The sequence below is a fragment of the Clupea harengus genome, chromosome 12 (assembly GCF_900700415.2).
Source record: "Clupea harengus chromosome 12, Ch_v2.0.2, whole genome shotgun sequence".
Taxonomy (NCBI): Eukaryota; Metazoa; Chordata; class Actinopteri; order Clupeiformes; family Clupeidae; genus Clupea; species Clupea harengus.
The window spans coordinates 13,424,385-13,439,725 of record NC_045163.1 but is presented as its reverse complement, the minus strand read 5'-3'; the positions used below and the strand labels follow the sequence as shown (position 1 = coordinate 13,439,725).

Genomic DNA, 15,341 nt, shown 5'->3' with positions numbered 1-15,341 from the left:
GTTGCAACTGACAACCGTGTAATAGAGTAATTCGGCTGTGAAAACTGAGATCCCCAGTATAACCATGCACACAGCGGCAGGTGCATGGGGACAAGCGTGTGTGCGTTACACACAGAGTGAGAGCAGGTGAGAGATAGAGAGAGGAAGACCGGTGAAAGACACCAAGAGGAAAATGGAGTGCCACAAAGATAGGGAGAGGAAGACCGGTGAAAGACACCAAGAGGAAAATGGAGTGCCACAAAGATAGGGAGAGATCTTTGGGTCCACTTGGTACTGTAGCATTCCAGTTTCAAGATTCTTTCTCCTTCATATTGCACAAATGACATGCTGTTTTACATGTGAAGAACCATTACCCCCCACGTCGTGTGAGACTGAAATGTGCTGAAATCTAACACAGGTGCCTTTGAGCACTGAATATCTTATCAATTGTGGTTAACAGTCTCTGTGTGGAAACCCAAGCCTTCATTAAATCTTTAAGGAGGTCTTCTTGTGACAGTTGTGGTTTTTGGATTGTGTGACCAGACGAGTGAGAGTGGGTCTCCAGGTTTAAAAGATCAGGTGGACCGTATAACTGTTTTGGAGGGCTTGGTGTGGAGTCACTCACCGTGGTGTTGCCACTAAGTCTTGTCTATTATGCCTGGTGGTCTCCCTGATACCAGGCCCTTTTAAGCCAAAGAGAAATACTTTCCATACTTATTATGGTGACACATTTCAGGTGCCTTCAATTTCTAAATGTAATGTTGCTCTTCAAAATATAAACTGGTGTTTGTTTACTGTTTTTGGATTTTTCATGAAGCGCCTGCGAAAGAGGTTTTGCATACTCTTTTGTGTCTGAGGTCATTAAGCGTCGTCATGGTGACTGGGAGTCGGTTACATGATGGCAGAGAGGACCTGCTGAGCCCTGAGGTGTCTCACTGAAATTCCAGAACAGATCATCTGTGGAGACACGACACAAAATGCCGCGAAAAGGGGAAACGGCAAGAAAAACGGAAGATGGTGAGTGAAGATTTAATATGTGGTGAAACCTGAGTTGAAATAAGCATGTTGAAATAACTTGAGTTGAGCGAAAAATTGAACACTTACATATTAGTTTAGGTACTTGCTGCTTTCCGATTTGACTTTTAAAACTGGTAGCCTTTATTGTCATGAGTGTGTTAGAAATAATAAATAATTGTAAATTATTTATGAATTATATTTATTATTTTAATTTAAAATTGGAATTTTGTAATTGGCCATTTTAAATGAATTTCTTTGTGTATAAAAATACTGCATGAACTTGCACTAGAGATCATAGACTTGGTTAGGCCTTGCTGACCCTGTATTGGCATTCTGTTCTGTGTTCTGCTAAACTGACTGCAGTGGGAATAGATATGGATGGTGAAGTGGAAAGCGGGAGCGAGGGTGAGTCGAGATGATTGGAGATGAAAGAGTTTAGAGATAAAAGACCTCATGGATTGTTATTGTCTTTGTATGTGAATGGATGAGTTAGTGAATGAGAGAAGCACTGCATTTATGAACTGCTATGCCTTCGTGTGTGAGAACGTTTCTAGAATGAGTTTACAAGTGTGTCTCAGTGACAGTTATCCGATATGGGAGGTTACTTCATGATGACTTTGCATAGTTGGTGAATGTCCATTTATATGTATGCAGTGGATACCAAGCCCAGGGGCAGGGGTAACAGAGGGCAAGGCGCTGGCAGAAGGGGCAGAAAGGCAGAGAGCGAGGAGGCAGAGGACGATGAGGACGAGGAGGAGGAGGCTCCTCGAAACAAACGAGCGCCCAACAGGAGGAAAGCGGGAAAGAAGGCCCAGGACACTGAAGAGGAGAGCGAGGACGCCCCCCCGAAGCGAAGACGTGGCGGCAACAACAACAAGAAGAAAGGTGCAAAAGACACAGAGGACGAGAGCGAAGAGGACACAAAGGGCAAAGGGAGGAACAAGAAGGGAGCAGCTGCCACGGACAAGAAGGGAGCAGCTGCCGCGGACAAGAAGGGCAAAGGGAAAGGAAAAGATAAGGATGATGACAAAAAGAAGAAAAAAGGCAAAGGAAGCAGGTACAACACCATCAAACTGGGTGGAGTAACAGGTGCTAGACAGAAGTAGAAGTAGGCGCTAATGAAATTTTTAGTGTTTTGTGCTGAAAGGGAAAATGTAAAAGTACTGACCTCGTCCCTTCCGGTTCTCCCAAGCTCGGACTCCAAAACCAGTTCCGAGGAGGAGTCCATGTCAGAGGGAGAGATGGAGAGACTGAAGGAGGAGGTGGTGGAGAAGAAGACTCTAATTGCTACCCTAAGGAGCAAGCCATGGCGTATGAAGCGCAGATTGGCAGTTCTCAGGTGATGCACCCTGGTGTTAAAAAGTGGAACATTGATACAAATAATGACTAATCCCTATTAGTGGTGTTATGAAGACATACAGGTTTAGGTGATGGTGTCATTATTACATTCCTTTCTCTGTTCAGAGAGGGTGTTCACATAACACTATTTGGGTGCAACTTGTCTATTTCAACGATGATTGAATTTTATGTCAAACAGCCTCTGCAGTGGTTGGTCCAGGTAGCAGGTAAATCTGAACAGTTCACAATCAATAAAGAAACCTTGATATGTGTGCAACATCACAATATATGTTCTGAATGGAATGATGCATACCACGTGTGCTTCTGAGAAGGTATTTATCAGCGGAAACTTTTGATGAGATAGAAACCTCAGAGAGTAAAGTCAAATGCTTTTCTCAGAACATCACGCATGCTGACAGAAAGCAGCGGAAAGGAAAAAGAAACTGGGTATGTGGGAAGACAGATAGAAAGAAAGAATAATGACAGGTGTGCGGAATGAAGGCTTATGAGCTCCACCATATGAGGGCCATGGCGGAGGGTGCAAAAAATCCCTCTCTCCTCGATGCGTCGTTTGTGTTGTTTGTTTGGACATATGTACACTACTTAGACACCCGCTTACACCACACTTTTATTTCTGACAATTACACTGACTGTTTATATTATTCTTTAATAAATCCGTTTATTATACAACCTGGCGTTGGAACTCCCGTTCATGTTACACGCACCCAAAGTGATATTGTTGCAGTAGACACTGCACAATATTGCTCTAAATGTAATTAGTTTAATCATGTGTTTCCAGAGAAGCCCAGGTGTTTGTGGACAAATTTGAAGGCGCTTTGGGGAAGGGCAAAGGCAAGAAGTGGTATGCCTTCAAAGTGATGATGATGAAGGTAACAGGCTGTCAATAGCAGATTTTAAAAAAAAGGACTGAGAAATTTGGTTGGTAATTTCCCTACCGATCTTGATTTTCAGAAATGGATCAAGTTTTCGAGAGATTTTGACAATTTCAAGACAGCATGCATACCATGGGAGAGGAAAATCAAAGAAGTGGAAAGTACGTTTTTTCCCTAAACCTTTTGCGCAGCATTTCTCGTGCTGTTATTGGGACTGACATGGCAGTGCACATATGTCATGGAGTAACAGACAGCCAATATCCTTCTCATTTAAAATAACTGATTCACTTGTTTGAAAGACAGAGAAGGGAAAAAATATGACAGGAAAAGAAACACAGTCAAAATACACTGCCATCTTGTGGAGAACTGTGGTACATCAAATCATGTGCGCTCTCTTCTAAAATATTTGTTGTTAAACATTTAGCTAATTAACAGAGGCAACTTTGCTGATATTGCCTTGGCTGTAATTCAATCTAATTTATTTGTGACTGTATCCATAGGTCACTTTGGGTCATCGGTGGCCTCCTACTTCATATTCTTGCGGTGGATGTATGGACTGAACCTGGTGCTATTCGCTTTAACGTTCGGGCTTGTGGTAATCCCAGAGGTCAGAAGTCATTCATACATATTGTTGAACTGTGGGTAATGTAGTTGTGATAACCATTACTAATGGGTAATGTGTCCGCAGATGCTAATGGGGCTACCATATGGATCCATACCTCGGAAAACAGTACCTAGAGATGACCAGCCTACGGCTATGGATTATTCTGTTCTTATGGACTTCAATGTGAGTTAGATAGTACAGAATACTCAATCGCATCCTTATACATTCACTAAATGGGATTTAAATATATTAAATATATACTGTATATTTATGTTATGTGTGATATAGTTGTCCTATGTATTATTCAAAAAGCGTAGGTCAAAATTATATTGGTTCAAATATACATTATTTGATTTATCTATGTGTATATGTATCGCAGGGTTACTGCAAATACTCAGCGCTTTTCTATGGGTATTACAATGACCAAAGGACTGTTGGGCCTCTGAAATTCAGACTGCCACTCTCTTATCTGCTGGTGGGGATTGGGACCTTTGGCTACAGCCTCATGGTTGTCATTAGAACGTGAGTCCACATAGTGCTAAAACACACTCTTGAATGTGTAGCATTTTCCTGAAATGTACAGTGACAGTAGACATGAATTGAAGAGAAAAACATGACTTTTTTTTTTTTGTCATGTTATTCCATGTCAGAATGGCTAAAAATGCTGATGTTGGTGGAGGGGATGATGCGGATAGTGAGTTCACTTTCTCCTGGAAGATGTTCACCAGCTGGGATTACCTCATTGGCAATCCTGAGACAGCAGATAATAAATTCGCCTCTGTTACCACAAGTTTCAAGGTAGCATGTCCAACACACTCACATTATCTAATATTATTCAGACACATACTCTAGAGACATCTGAAATTTGAGTTCTACTTCCAATCAGTATCAGTGATGAAACTGCATAGCTAGATTGGCAAATTATTTAAAATCCTACACAAAATTAATGGGGGGGGGGGGGGTTCAGTTATAATCCCTCATTTTACAAGGTATCCTACCTAAACAAACTCATGTGATGTTATTTTAAATGGGCGGGAATGTCGTTCGGGTGTTTATATACGGATAGGCCATGACGTCATTCTCACGTGTGGAATCTTGCAGGAGTCAATTGTTGACGAGCAGGAGAACCAAAAGGATGAGAACATCCACCTGAGAAGGTTCCTGCGGGTGCTGGCAAACTTCATGATCTTCTGCACTCTGGGGGGCAGTGGCTACCTCATCTTCTTCGTGGTCAAACGGTCACAGGAGTTCGCCCACATGGATGACCTTGGGTGGTACGAGAAAAATGAGGTATTGTGGAAAAAATAATTGGTAACTAGAAAAAACACATCATCTAAAAATAAGCAAGGATACCTCAACAGCTATCTAAATTTAAAATGAAAGTGTCCAGAATGTAGAATTGTTCGACTGATGATCAATGAAGGTGAATGGAAAAACTAATCCTCATGAATCTCTTCAATCTGTTCTCCTGTCCTGACAGGTTGAGATCATCATGTCTTTGCTGGGCCTAGTGTGCCCTCCCCTGTTTGAAACTATTGCTGAGCTGGAGGACAACCATCCCCGTATTGCCCTCAAATGGCAACTAGGCCGCATATTTGCCCTTTTCCTGGGCAACCTTTACACCTTCCTCTTTGCTCTGTTTGACGAGGTCAACAACAAAGTAAGCCACAGTCACGTTTGTGTGTGTGTATGTGCGTGTGTATGTTTGTGTGTGTGTGTGTGTGTGTGTGTAGAGTACTGAATGCGTTCCTTGGGCCCAGGCAATTCTAAAAACAACAGCACAGAGAATGTCCCATTACCGTGAGTGATGAGCTGGTGTCAGGCTAAACTGTTGTACATTTTTAACGAGCCAGAACATTGACAGGAATGGTGCTGCTGTGTCATAGTTGACACTGCCCTATGATGTTGCATTCATTATTCAGTTCATTGTTTATCGTATTGTTTACAACGTTGTGTTTCAGGTATTGTGTGGCACGTCTCACTACAAGAATTCCCAGTGACTTTTGTTGATGTGGCAATGAAGACTATACTATTCTATTCTAGTTAAATATCTTTTGTATTGCAGTTGGAGGATGAGATGAACATAAAGAATAACTCCATTTGGTTCTTGAAGGAGTACCACGCCAACTTCTCCTTGTACAACAATGACAGTGAGGCCACTGCTCCCCCCATCCCCCCTGCTGATGCCATCCGTGGACCATGCTGGGAAACCAGTGTTGGAGTTGTAATTCTAACCATTTTGTTTTCCTCTGACATGTTATCTATTATGTTACGTATCTGTCCATCAGAAGAACATCAGTAACATTCATACCAGACCAAGTCCATTACCTTGACAGCACTGAAAGGTGATATGGTTTAAAACTAATGGCTGTCGCTAATATATAATGCACATTTATGCTTTACAGAAGGGACAAAACTAAAACATCCATCTTTTCTGTCTATAACAGTGTCAACTTCAGTAGAGGAGAACGCATGCATGTGTACACTTACATAGTCACAGCCAGAATAAAAAAGGCAACACCATAGAAAAGAGCTTAGAATGTTCAGTGCATGGTTACATGGGTTCATCTCATTGTCATGGAATAGAAAATAGTCAATATGGACAGTAGTGAACACCCCTATACGATTATTGTACTTTATTTAACAAAGGCCGAATAATATCAAGCTTATTGCACATTGCAAAAACAAAATCCTACATTCACTCGATCACATTAATAAGCCTTTTATTCATTCATTTCATTCACTTGGTGTCATTCACAGGAGTTTGTGAAGCTGACTGTTTCAGACATCCAGGTGACCTACCTGACCATTCTCATAGGTGACTTCCTACGGGCCTTCATCGTGAGGTTTCTCAACTACTGCTGGTGCTGGGACCTGGAGGCCGGATTTGTAAGTGTTCTTCATTCCTCAGCAAAATCTACTATCCCTTAAGGGTATTTTCTGGCTTGGCCACATAGGAACATAAGTAACAGTTCTACTTAGGAACTCTTCAAATCCTTCAAGTACTCTTCTGCATGGCCTCTTTCAAGGGTTTTAGCACTTTTATGAAAATATCAAAACACTTGAAAGTCAAGAGTGATGTGGGTTGACCGATTGTTCGGTCTTTATAGTAATATTACAATTTGTATTATCTGTTGGGTCAACCTGATTAGTCCAAAAGGGCAGAGATTAGTTTTGTCATTCAGGACATTCTTTTTTAGGTTAGTTAACTGAGGGTAATCTGAGGGAATCAATCTTTGTAATGCTTCATTAATAAAGAGCAAATTAGTTTCTGTGTAATTCTATTGAAATATCACAACACACATCAAACTAAGTAACTGCACGCTTAAATGAACCACTGTACCTTTATACTGTCCAGCCATCATATGGAGAGTTTGATATCAGTGGCAATGTCCTGGGACTAGTCTTCAATCAAGGAATGATCTGGTAAGTCTTAAAACATGACACTGAACTCGCTGAACACATATGGTTCTCTGCTAGAATTTTGTAGTAAACCTCAAAAAAGAATGTTGGTCTCCCTGGGAAACAGATATGAGTTTTCCATTTCCTTGTCTTTTTATGACCATAATTTTCTCTCCAATTGTTCCAGGATGGGTGCATTTTATGCCCCTGGTTTGGTTGGCATCAACGTCTTACGTCTCCTGAGCTCCATGTACTACCAGTGCTGGGCAGTAATGTGCTGTAACGTGCCCCACGCGAGAGTCTTCAAGGCCTCCAAGTCCAACAACTTCTATATGGGCCTCCTGCTCCTGATTCTCTTCATGAGCCTGCTGCCTGTTGTCTACACCATCATGACTCTGCCGCCCTCTTTTGACTGTGGTCCCTTCAGGTACAGGATAGTGCATTGGAATATGGAGTGAACACATTTTTCAGTTACCCTCTCACACTAACACATACTTATACTGAGGTAGCCATCGTTTTGTCTCCTTGGCTCGGTTATCACACAGTATTAAAACACTATCCCTCGGCATCATCTGAGATTCACTCATACAGCTCTGTACAGGGACAGAACAACACTGATCAATAAAAAAAAACATAAACAATCATTGTTACGGCCCAGGTTTGTACAGGCCACAGCATAAAAGTCACGTGACCACCAGGTGGAGTTTAAACAAGATAATGTATCAAACTCCCAACTTCCCAGTCAGAACCATGAATGTCAAGGGGATATTATGGGCTGCTGGTTCTGGATGCACAGGTAGATAAATGCTGGCAATAACAGAGTGAGGTTGGAGTATGGATGTAGTGTGAATGCATGAATGGAAGAGAATGCGTGTCTAAAAGTGAGCCGGTGAGTGTCAGGTAGGGAGCGGAGGAGTGAGTGTGTCAAGAGGAGGCTCTCATGAGGGAAAGATCCTCAGTGCTTCATGGCCCACTCCCAGTCCAGGTAGTGATCATTACAATGAACCACCCTGCAGCCTCCCTTCAGTCACTGTGCAGCCTAAGACTGTAAAGACTGTAGGGGTGCAGAGGCCCGTCGTAGGGAATGAAGTGTTCTCACATTGCTGTATTACTCATTAAGAAACACTTTGCCTTTGCTCTTCCCCCCTTAGTGGTAAAGAAAAGATGTTTTATGTCATCATGGAAACAATTGAAATGGACCTGCCAGCCTTCATAGGAACGCTATTTGGCTATGTGGCAAACCCAGGGCTCATCATACCAGCTGTTCTGCTCATGGTGTAAGTGAATATACAATAATGTCTGTGAGATGTCAACTGCCTCATTTATCTGTAAATCACCCTGCTGCCTAAAATGTAGTCAGACCTAGTGTAATTAAGATGCGTGTAGGTTTTGATTTTTTTTTTTTTAAGATGTTTGCAGTACAATGATTCTGCAGCAATCATGAAAGAGATTTGTCAGAAAAACACCATTTCCATATCTACATTTATGAAGTGAAAAACCTAATGTGAGAGATGTTGGAAAGATTTTCATGTAAAAGAAGTGGAGTTAGTGATATCTTCTCTCACAGGCTGGCCATATATTACCTGAACGCTGTATCAGAGGCCTACATGCATGCCAACAATGAGCTGAAAAAGAAGATGCAGATGGTGAGTTGTGTTGGGCACACACACACACTTACACTTTAAGGCCACCTCTCCTGGGTCATGTACAGACTTGACAATTCATGGGCAATAGTCTGTCCAACATTTTATAGCTGACGCTAGCATTATTACAGTCATGTCAAGTTTTCCACATTGACATTAAAGTAAATAAATCATCTTTTACTGATTAAGCATGCCACTGCTAGGAGCAGTACACATTCAGTATTTGTCATCATAATCACATGACTTCTTACAATTTTGCGCCCAATCTATTGTGAAACTCTCCATCCGTAGGCAAGAGATGAGGATAAGAACAGACGGAACAACACGAACAGCACAAACCAGGTGCAGAAGGACTTAGAGGATTTGCTCCCAGGGCGCTCTTGGGAACCTCCCCCTCCTCCGGAGGACAACACAGGTGAGAAGCTCTCCATATTTATGATCAACAACATGAAGACCAAATCTGATAGAAAACACTTAAAAGAGTTGACAATCTACAAGGTGAATCTGGTAAACCATTATGAGGTAATACATTAACTACATGCTTGTTTTGTGCATGTTGTGGTTGCCTGGACAATAACATGTGTTATCTATTATATCCAGAAAGGTGCTATAGAAATCAAATGTATAATTATTATATTATTTATTATTCACCCCCTTCACCCTGTTTATTAGAAAAAGGAGGGAGGGCTGCCAGAGTGAAACCAGGTGCTGCAGGGGACGTTAAAGTGCAGAAAGATTTGTCACTGGCATCAGCCAATCCCAACGCTCGAGGGCCCGTGACCAGTGAACCGGCCCGTCGGGGACAAGGATCACTTCCGGCAAAACCGCGGGGTGCCCCAAAACAGTAAACACCCCCAACCCCCCTCACAAACAAACCAGCTAATCATGGATCCATGTTGCATTTTAAGAAACAGTTTGCATTTTGAAGAGGTTGCTTGGCATAACACACTTACCTCCTTTTAAAACCATTAAACAGTAGATTAGTGAGTGCAGGAATTCAGGAATTCAGATAAATTCTGGTTATTTTCACGTTGAAAGTTGGTATTGTTATCATTTAAGTAGAAATGCCTTATGCCTGAACATTCATTTGCTATTGTTGACATACTGTTGAAAACAGATCAAATGTAATATTACCACTGTTACCCATGGTGGGAAAGGTTCAATAATATCCTGGGAAAGCATTGTTTAACACATCTTCAATCTAGCGAAGATGATTATGATGATCTAGCTACAAAGCACATATATTGATTATCTTTTTATATTGTGTTGTGAACCCAATCTTTATTATTTTAATAATGTTCTCCATTGTATCAGGAAGGTCCTGGAATCCTGAAAATTGTTTTATTTACTATAGATTCATCTGCAATATATATGAGTGCACGTGGGAAAAGATTGAATAAATGTAAAAAAAAAAAAGATTGGATTGGGTTGGCTTACAAAGAGAGATCACAGTGACCTCTCCCAGACCTCACTCACGTTGAAAAGAACATTACACCCGAACATGAGGATACCATAATGAACAGAGGTGGTGGCCCCTCCCATGTCTGGGGTTGATGAGTTTGATTTATTGAATACCTTGGGTTTGATTTATTCACATGTTAGGCCTGCAATGAACAAAGATGACTGTGTCACAAATTTTCTTTGCCTTTATAGGACACCGGTAACACAGTTGGAGTGTAGGTCTACTGGATGTACTAGAATTATTTAACCATAGAGGAAAAAAACAACACATGGTTGAAATAAATTTAGTGTTTAGTGAAAATAAACGTTAAGAAATTAAATCTTTCCATCCATCAACAGTAGCTTCAGAAGGTTTTAAGCCCCAAAGTAGGTCAGCGTGTGTCTGTTCAGGACACTTGGAGAGTCTGCCACATGCAAACACCACATCGACGCCACACGACCTCCCAGGAGTCCATCTCTATGTAGATCGTCTCCGTGATCAGGTACGAGGGCTTGCTGCAGATGGACGTTTCCGGGGGCCACGACGGTTGCAGCACAGGGAGGGTCAAGGGCGTCTTCTTGTAGGATCTTTGGACCTTACGAACAGCGAACCTCAGGACCTTTGAGACGGTGGCCGTGGCCAACTGGTCACACAGCCAGAAATGTGGCAGATCAATGCACACACAATTGTTTCACTAAGTTTATTGTAGATCACGACTTACTTAATCGCAGGAGAGAAATTGTGAAATTAGTTTAAAAAAAATGCCAGGCGAGCTGCACTTAAATAAGGTGTCCCTATTGTGACGTACTTTGCTACCATTTACATCATTTGTAATTTCTTGTGACAGTACCTGTCGGCTAGTGGTCTAGTGGTGAGAACATGGCTGCATAGTGCAGCTGGTTGTTTCAGTTTTACTATAAGAGTAAGGAAACGGTCAGATTGCCTTGTAATATATTACCAAATCACTAGGTGCTTTTGATGGTACTGTCAAGAAGCTGTCAATAACCCAAGCCCAGGGGCGTCGGTAATGGGGGTGGGGGGGAGAGAGACTGGGTCGCTTCCCCACCAGCATTGGCTGATTCCCCCCTCTCACTCCCAAAACAAATCCATACATCCAAAAAAATCCATACTGCATCAGGAACATCTCATTTTATATTTTACTGCGAAGTGAGAGACACAAAATCCAACTGGTCTAAAGTGGGAACAGAGCAATGACTATAAAAAGCACTGCAAAGTGAAGGGTCTGTGAGGGGATACAATGACAGTTTTACAATGTAGCTATTTTTTGATGACCGCCATTAGATGCTATCACCTTTGTTCCAGTGCTTTATGTTAGCCGCCCATCTAAAATGCATGCTTTTCTATCGAATGTCAGATCTTCCTGGCGTTGTGTAGTTCTAAAATGCTAGGCCAGGCGGAGGCACTGATGTAAGTGTTCATTAGTGAGTGTGCTCCTGTATTTGTTTTTCACCATATTCATGGTTGAAAAGGCAGACTCACAACAGTATGTTGAGGTATGCATGCTCTTGTTGTGTGGCTAACTATTACACTGCATGTTGCTTGGTATGATGATTGCAGTTGGTTTATTTTTCTGGCCCTTACCTCAGAGTTCTGGGGGTAATTTTGTTCGAAGTGGGCATGCTTTGTTTCATAGTGACGTTTTACGTTACCACTTCGTTACCGTCTCGCTGCAGATTAAACACATCGGTTTTGTGCTCCCCACAGACAGCACAAATACATACTTGTCAGCCACTCTGCCTTAAATTCGCGATTTTTGGAATCAACTTTTCGCACACACACAACCTGCGTGACCCACAGAGCTTGCGGCCAACATTGAGTGAGTGAGTTGTCATAGTGATGTTGTTATTACAGCTCCTGATTGGACCTCTGGATTGGACACGGAAGATAGAAACCACATCGAGTAGGAAAAAAATATATAGCGCGAAATCACGCACCAATGAAAACTCGCTTGGATCATGATTAAAGCAGCAATAAGTCGTTTTTGGCTTGTAGCTCCCCCTGAAGTCTTGGAGGTATTTAACGTTTAAGCCAGTGTCGTAAAAACGCATCTACAATATAGGCAGCTTCGCACGTGTATTTGTTGATGAGCTGAAGATAAAATTAGACGAGGAGTTGGAAACCAACAAATGATGTCGACCAAGATGGTAAGAATATTCAAAGATTTTACAGAAATATGACTGCATAGTATTGCGTTAGGACTGCCAGAAAGCAAGTCTGAGTACTTCCGCGCAGGAACGGGCGGCTCCAGAAATCTTACATACCGCAGTATTTTCCCTACAGACCCCCGATGGCAATGGCGGAGAGGCCATTCTCCATATTAAAAGTAATTGTAGCGGCACAATTTTTTTCAAGCTGTTATTTTAAGGTAAAATTGTTACATATTGTTACTTTAAATTAAAATGTTGATTTTGGCTTTGGTCCCAACTTGATTGCGTCTGGGTCGGAGTCCGCCTATTGAGTACCTCTGTAATGATATAAGCACGTAGCTATTTCCTGTATTAGCTAGCAGCACATTCTCCACACAGGTAGCTCCCTCCAGTAGTGACAATTCGGAACAATGCAGAATCCAAGCCAATGTGTCTGTGTGCTTGGTAGAATGAACTCATGTTCGTGTTAGTTGCTGTATTCATGTTCAATTACCACATGTGCATAGCAAGTTAATTTAATTACAGCATTTGGGTTATGCTAGACCAGGGGTGGCGAACCTGCGGCTCGCGAGCCGCATGCGGCTCTTTGCCGGCTGACGTGCGGCTCGGCTCCAGCTCGACTGCTCACTGACTTTGCTCTTGGTGTACAGAATTTTCATATTGTAAAATAAACATCTAAAATGCATATGCATATATTTGGCAATACAGACAAAAAGCTGTCCGATTTGAATGTGGTATTTATTCATGTATATTTTGTCATCACGCGATCTTGAGAGATGTCTTTAAGTAACGTTAATGTTCCAAACATGAAACATTCTAATGTGTGCACCCATTCTCAGAGAGTTACTAGCCAGACTAGCAGTAGCTACTGACAGAATGCCATGGATCCAGGAAAGGGCAAAGCTAAACGAAAATATGAAGATGAACACCGGACGTTTTTTGCCTGAATGGGAGGAATTCTTTGCGGAGCGAAATGGAAAACACCTCTGCTTAATATGCTAGACGTCACTGTCGCATTTTAAAGCCTCAAACTTGGAGCGCCGTCTCTCCACACACCATGCTAACATGGCCCAGGAGTTCCTAAAGGCACAGAGCTGTGCAAGCACAAGGTAAATACTTTGAAACGTCAGTCAGACTCAGCTTTTTCGGAAATTCACGAAGTACTCTGAAACGGTCACGTTGGCATCGTATCAGGTGTCATGCAATATTGCTCGAGCAAAAAAGTAATATAGTGAGGGAGAGTTTGTGAGGTCTTGTGTACGTGATGTCGTTGCTATCCTCAACCCTGAAAATGACGGATCATAGCGGTCTGTGTCAGACCTGCAGCTGTCAGGCACGAAAATTGAACAGAGGATATCTGACATTAACAACATAATTGAGACACAGTTATGTACAGATCTTGAGAAGTGATCCCTGCAGTAGCCCCCCCAAAAGTTTCCTTAGCCCCACCGAAAAATATATATGAAGTTTAAAATAGTAAAAGAAACGAAATGGTTAAATCATCTCGAGTTAATTGTAGATGTCGTGGCTCTTTTTTATCATGCCGGTTCATTGATCCGGCGGGTATGCTACCTTACTCAGTAGCTTCGCCAGCTATAACTAGCTAGTGGACTCTAGCCTACAACGTTAACCTACTCACTTGAGCTGCAAATCCCTACCATGCTACAGTATAATTAGCACCTATCTCAGCAGATGTCTTCAATATGTTTATTTTTGTGCCATATTTTAAATCAAATTTTTTTTATTTCTCTTCCTAAAACCCACGAGAGGACACTATTTAAAAGGTTATTTTCAAAAAAATCTTATGGGGGAGCATGCCCCCAGACCCCCCTAGTTTTGCTGGGTCACAGGGAACATAATAGGTTTTAAGTAGGGGCTTTTCTTCACCAAAAGTGGGAACCTAGATTCGTGTGGCTCTTCGAAATGGTGTTGGGTTTTGTTTAGGCTCTTTGAGCTGGACTGGTTAGCCACCCCTGTGCTAGACTATGACTATGCTAATGAATTCCCTACAATTCTTGGATTTGTCATCTGTTCCTAGCACGTCTCTTTGTAGTTGAGGAGGGGAATGAGGTTTCTCACTGCAGAGTTCTGTATTAGCTAGCCACTCATTTACATATATTTCATGTTTTAACATTTAGAATCATCTAAAATCCCATCCATGTTACCAGCACTTTTCAAACCAAAATGCATGATTGTAGGCTGTTAGCTTAGGCTAACTTACTTGAGTATTGGTTATGCCAGAAATATGACCTCAACACAAACTAGTTGTAAACCATGCATTTCGGTGGTCGTTTTAATCAAAAAAAGAGTTCAAACAAACATTGTAATGATAAAAAAAATTCCGCTATAAAACAAAAATAAATAAATAAATCATTTTTCTAGGGTCAACCATAACAGCTACGCCCATCGCTGCTTTCACGCGGTTGGGAGTCACATAGTGTAGCTTCTTTTTACGTTTATGGTTCCTGAGCTAAACATTTTGACAAACTTTTGACTGCATCGAATTGCAATAATTCGGTTTCAATCACGATCGTGTTGCAAACTTGCAATTGGCCCACGTTGTATCAGAGGAGTGGACAGCATATTATCTACCGCACCCTGATGGACTAATGTTAAAATCCCCAATGTCAAACACCTTTCGACGTCACTGCTAATGACAGATAAGTCTAAAGCCCAAATAATGTTGCCTTGTAATTATGCACATTATGTAAAAGGTCATATGTAGCATTTTTACTTTTATTTTGAGTGTAAAAGAACTTCTGGCCTCTGAGAAATTGTGCTCGAGACCATCCTTTCACAGGCCCACTGTTCGGTTGTTATGACTTGTACCTCGCAACAATGTGGCAACCACACCAT

The 15,341-nt window shown here is 41.7% G+C and overlaps 1 protein-coding gene across 1 annotated transcript; it reads left to right on the top strand.

Moving 5' to 3' along the window:
- The first annotated feature begins 850 nt into the window (after window positions 1–850).
- Window positions 851–10,517, top strand: tmc2a (transmembrane channel-like 2a). The gene is made up of 20 exons (XM_031577931.2): window positions 851–996; window positions 1,360–1,401; window positions 1,651–2,053; window positions 2,189–2,335; window positions 3,134–3,224; window positions 3,307–3,388; window positions 3,728–3,834; window positions 3,916–4,014; window positions 4,211–4,353; window positions 4,482–4,629; window positions 4,933–5,121; window positions 5,312–5,491; window positions 5,897–6,055; window positions 6,592–6,720; window positions 7,190–7,257; window positions 7,421–7,660; window positions 8,385–8,510; window positions 8,801–8,879; window positions 9,168–9,291; window positions 9,549–10,517. Exons 1-20 carry the CDS (start codon window positions 957–959, stop codon window positions 9,722–9,724), a joined length of 2,772 nt encoding a protein of 923 aa, XP_031433791.1. The 5' UTR covers window positions 851–956; the 3' UTR covers window positions 9,725–10,517.
- The last annotated feature ends 4,824 nt before the right edge of the window (window positions 10,518–15,341 follow it).

What these genes read in the sequence shown, in the direction of transcription:
- tmc2a (XM_031577931.2), top strand. Translation starts at nt 957, where the DNA reads ATGCCGCGAAAAGGGGAAACGGCAAGAAAAACGGAAGATG. An exon ending in CTCATGGTTGTCATTAGAAC is followed by an intron (nt 4,354 to 4,481) that starts GTGAGTCCACAT and finishes ATTCCATGTCAG; the next exon opens with AATGGCTAAAAATGCTGATG. An exon ending in TTGACGAGGTCAACAACAAA is followed by an intron (nt 5,492 to 5,896) that starts GTAAGCCACAGT and finishes TTTGTATTGCAG; the next exon opens with TTGGAGGATGAGATGAACAT.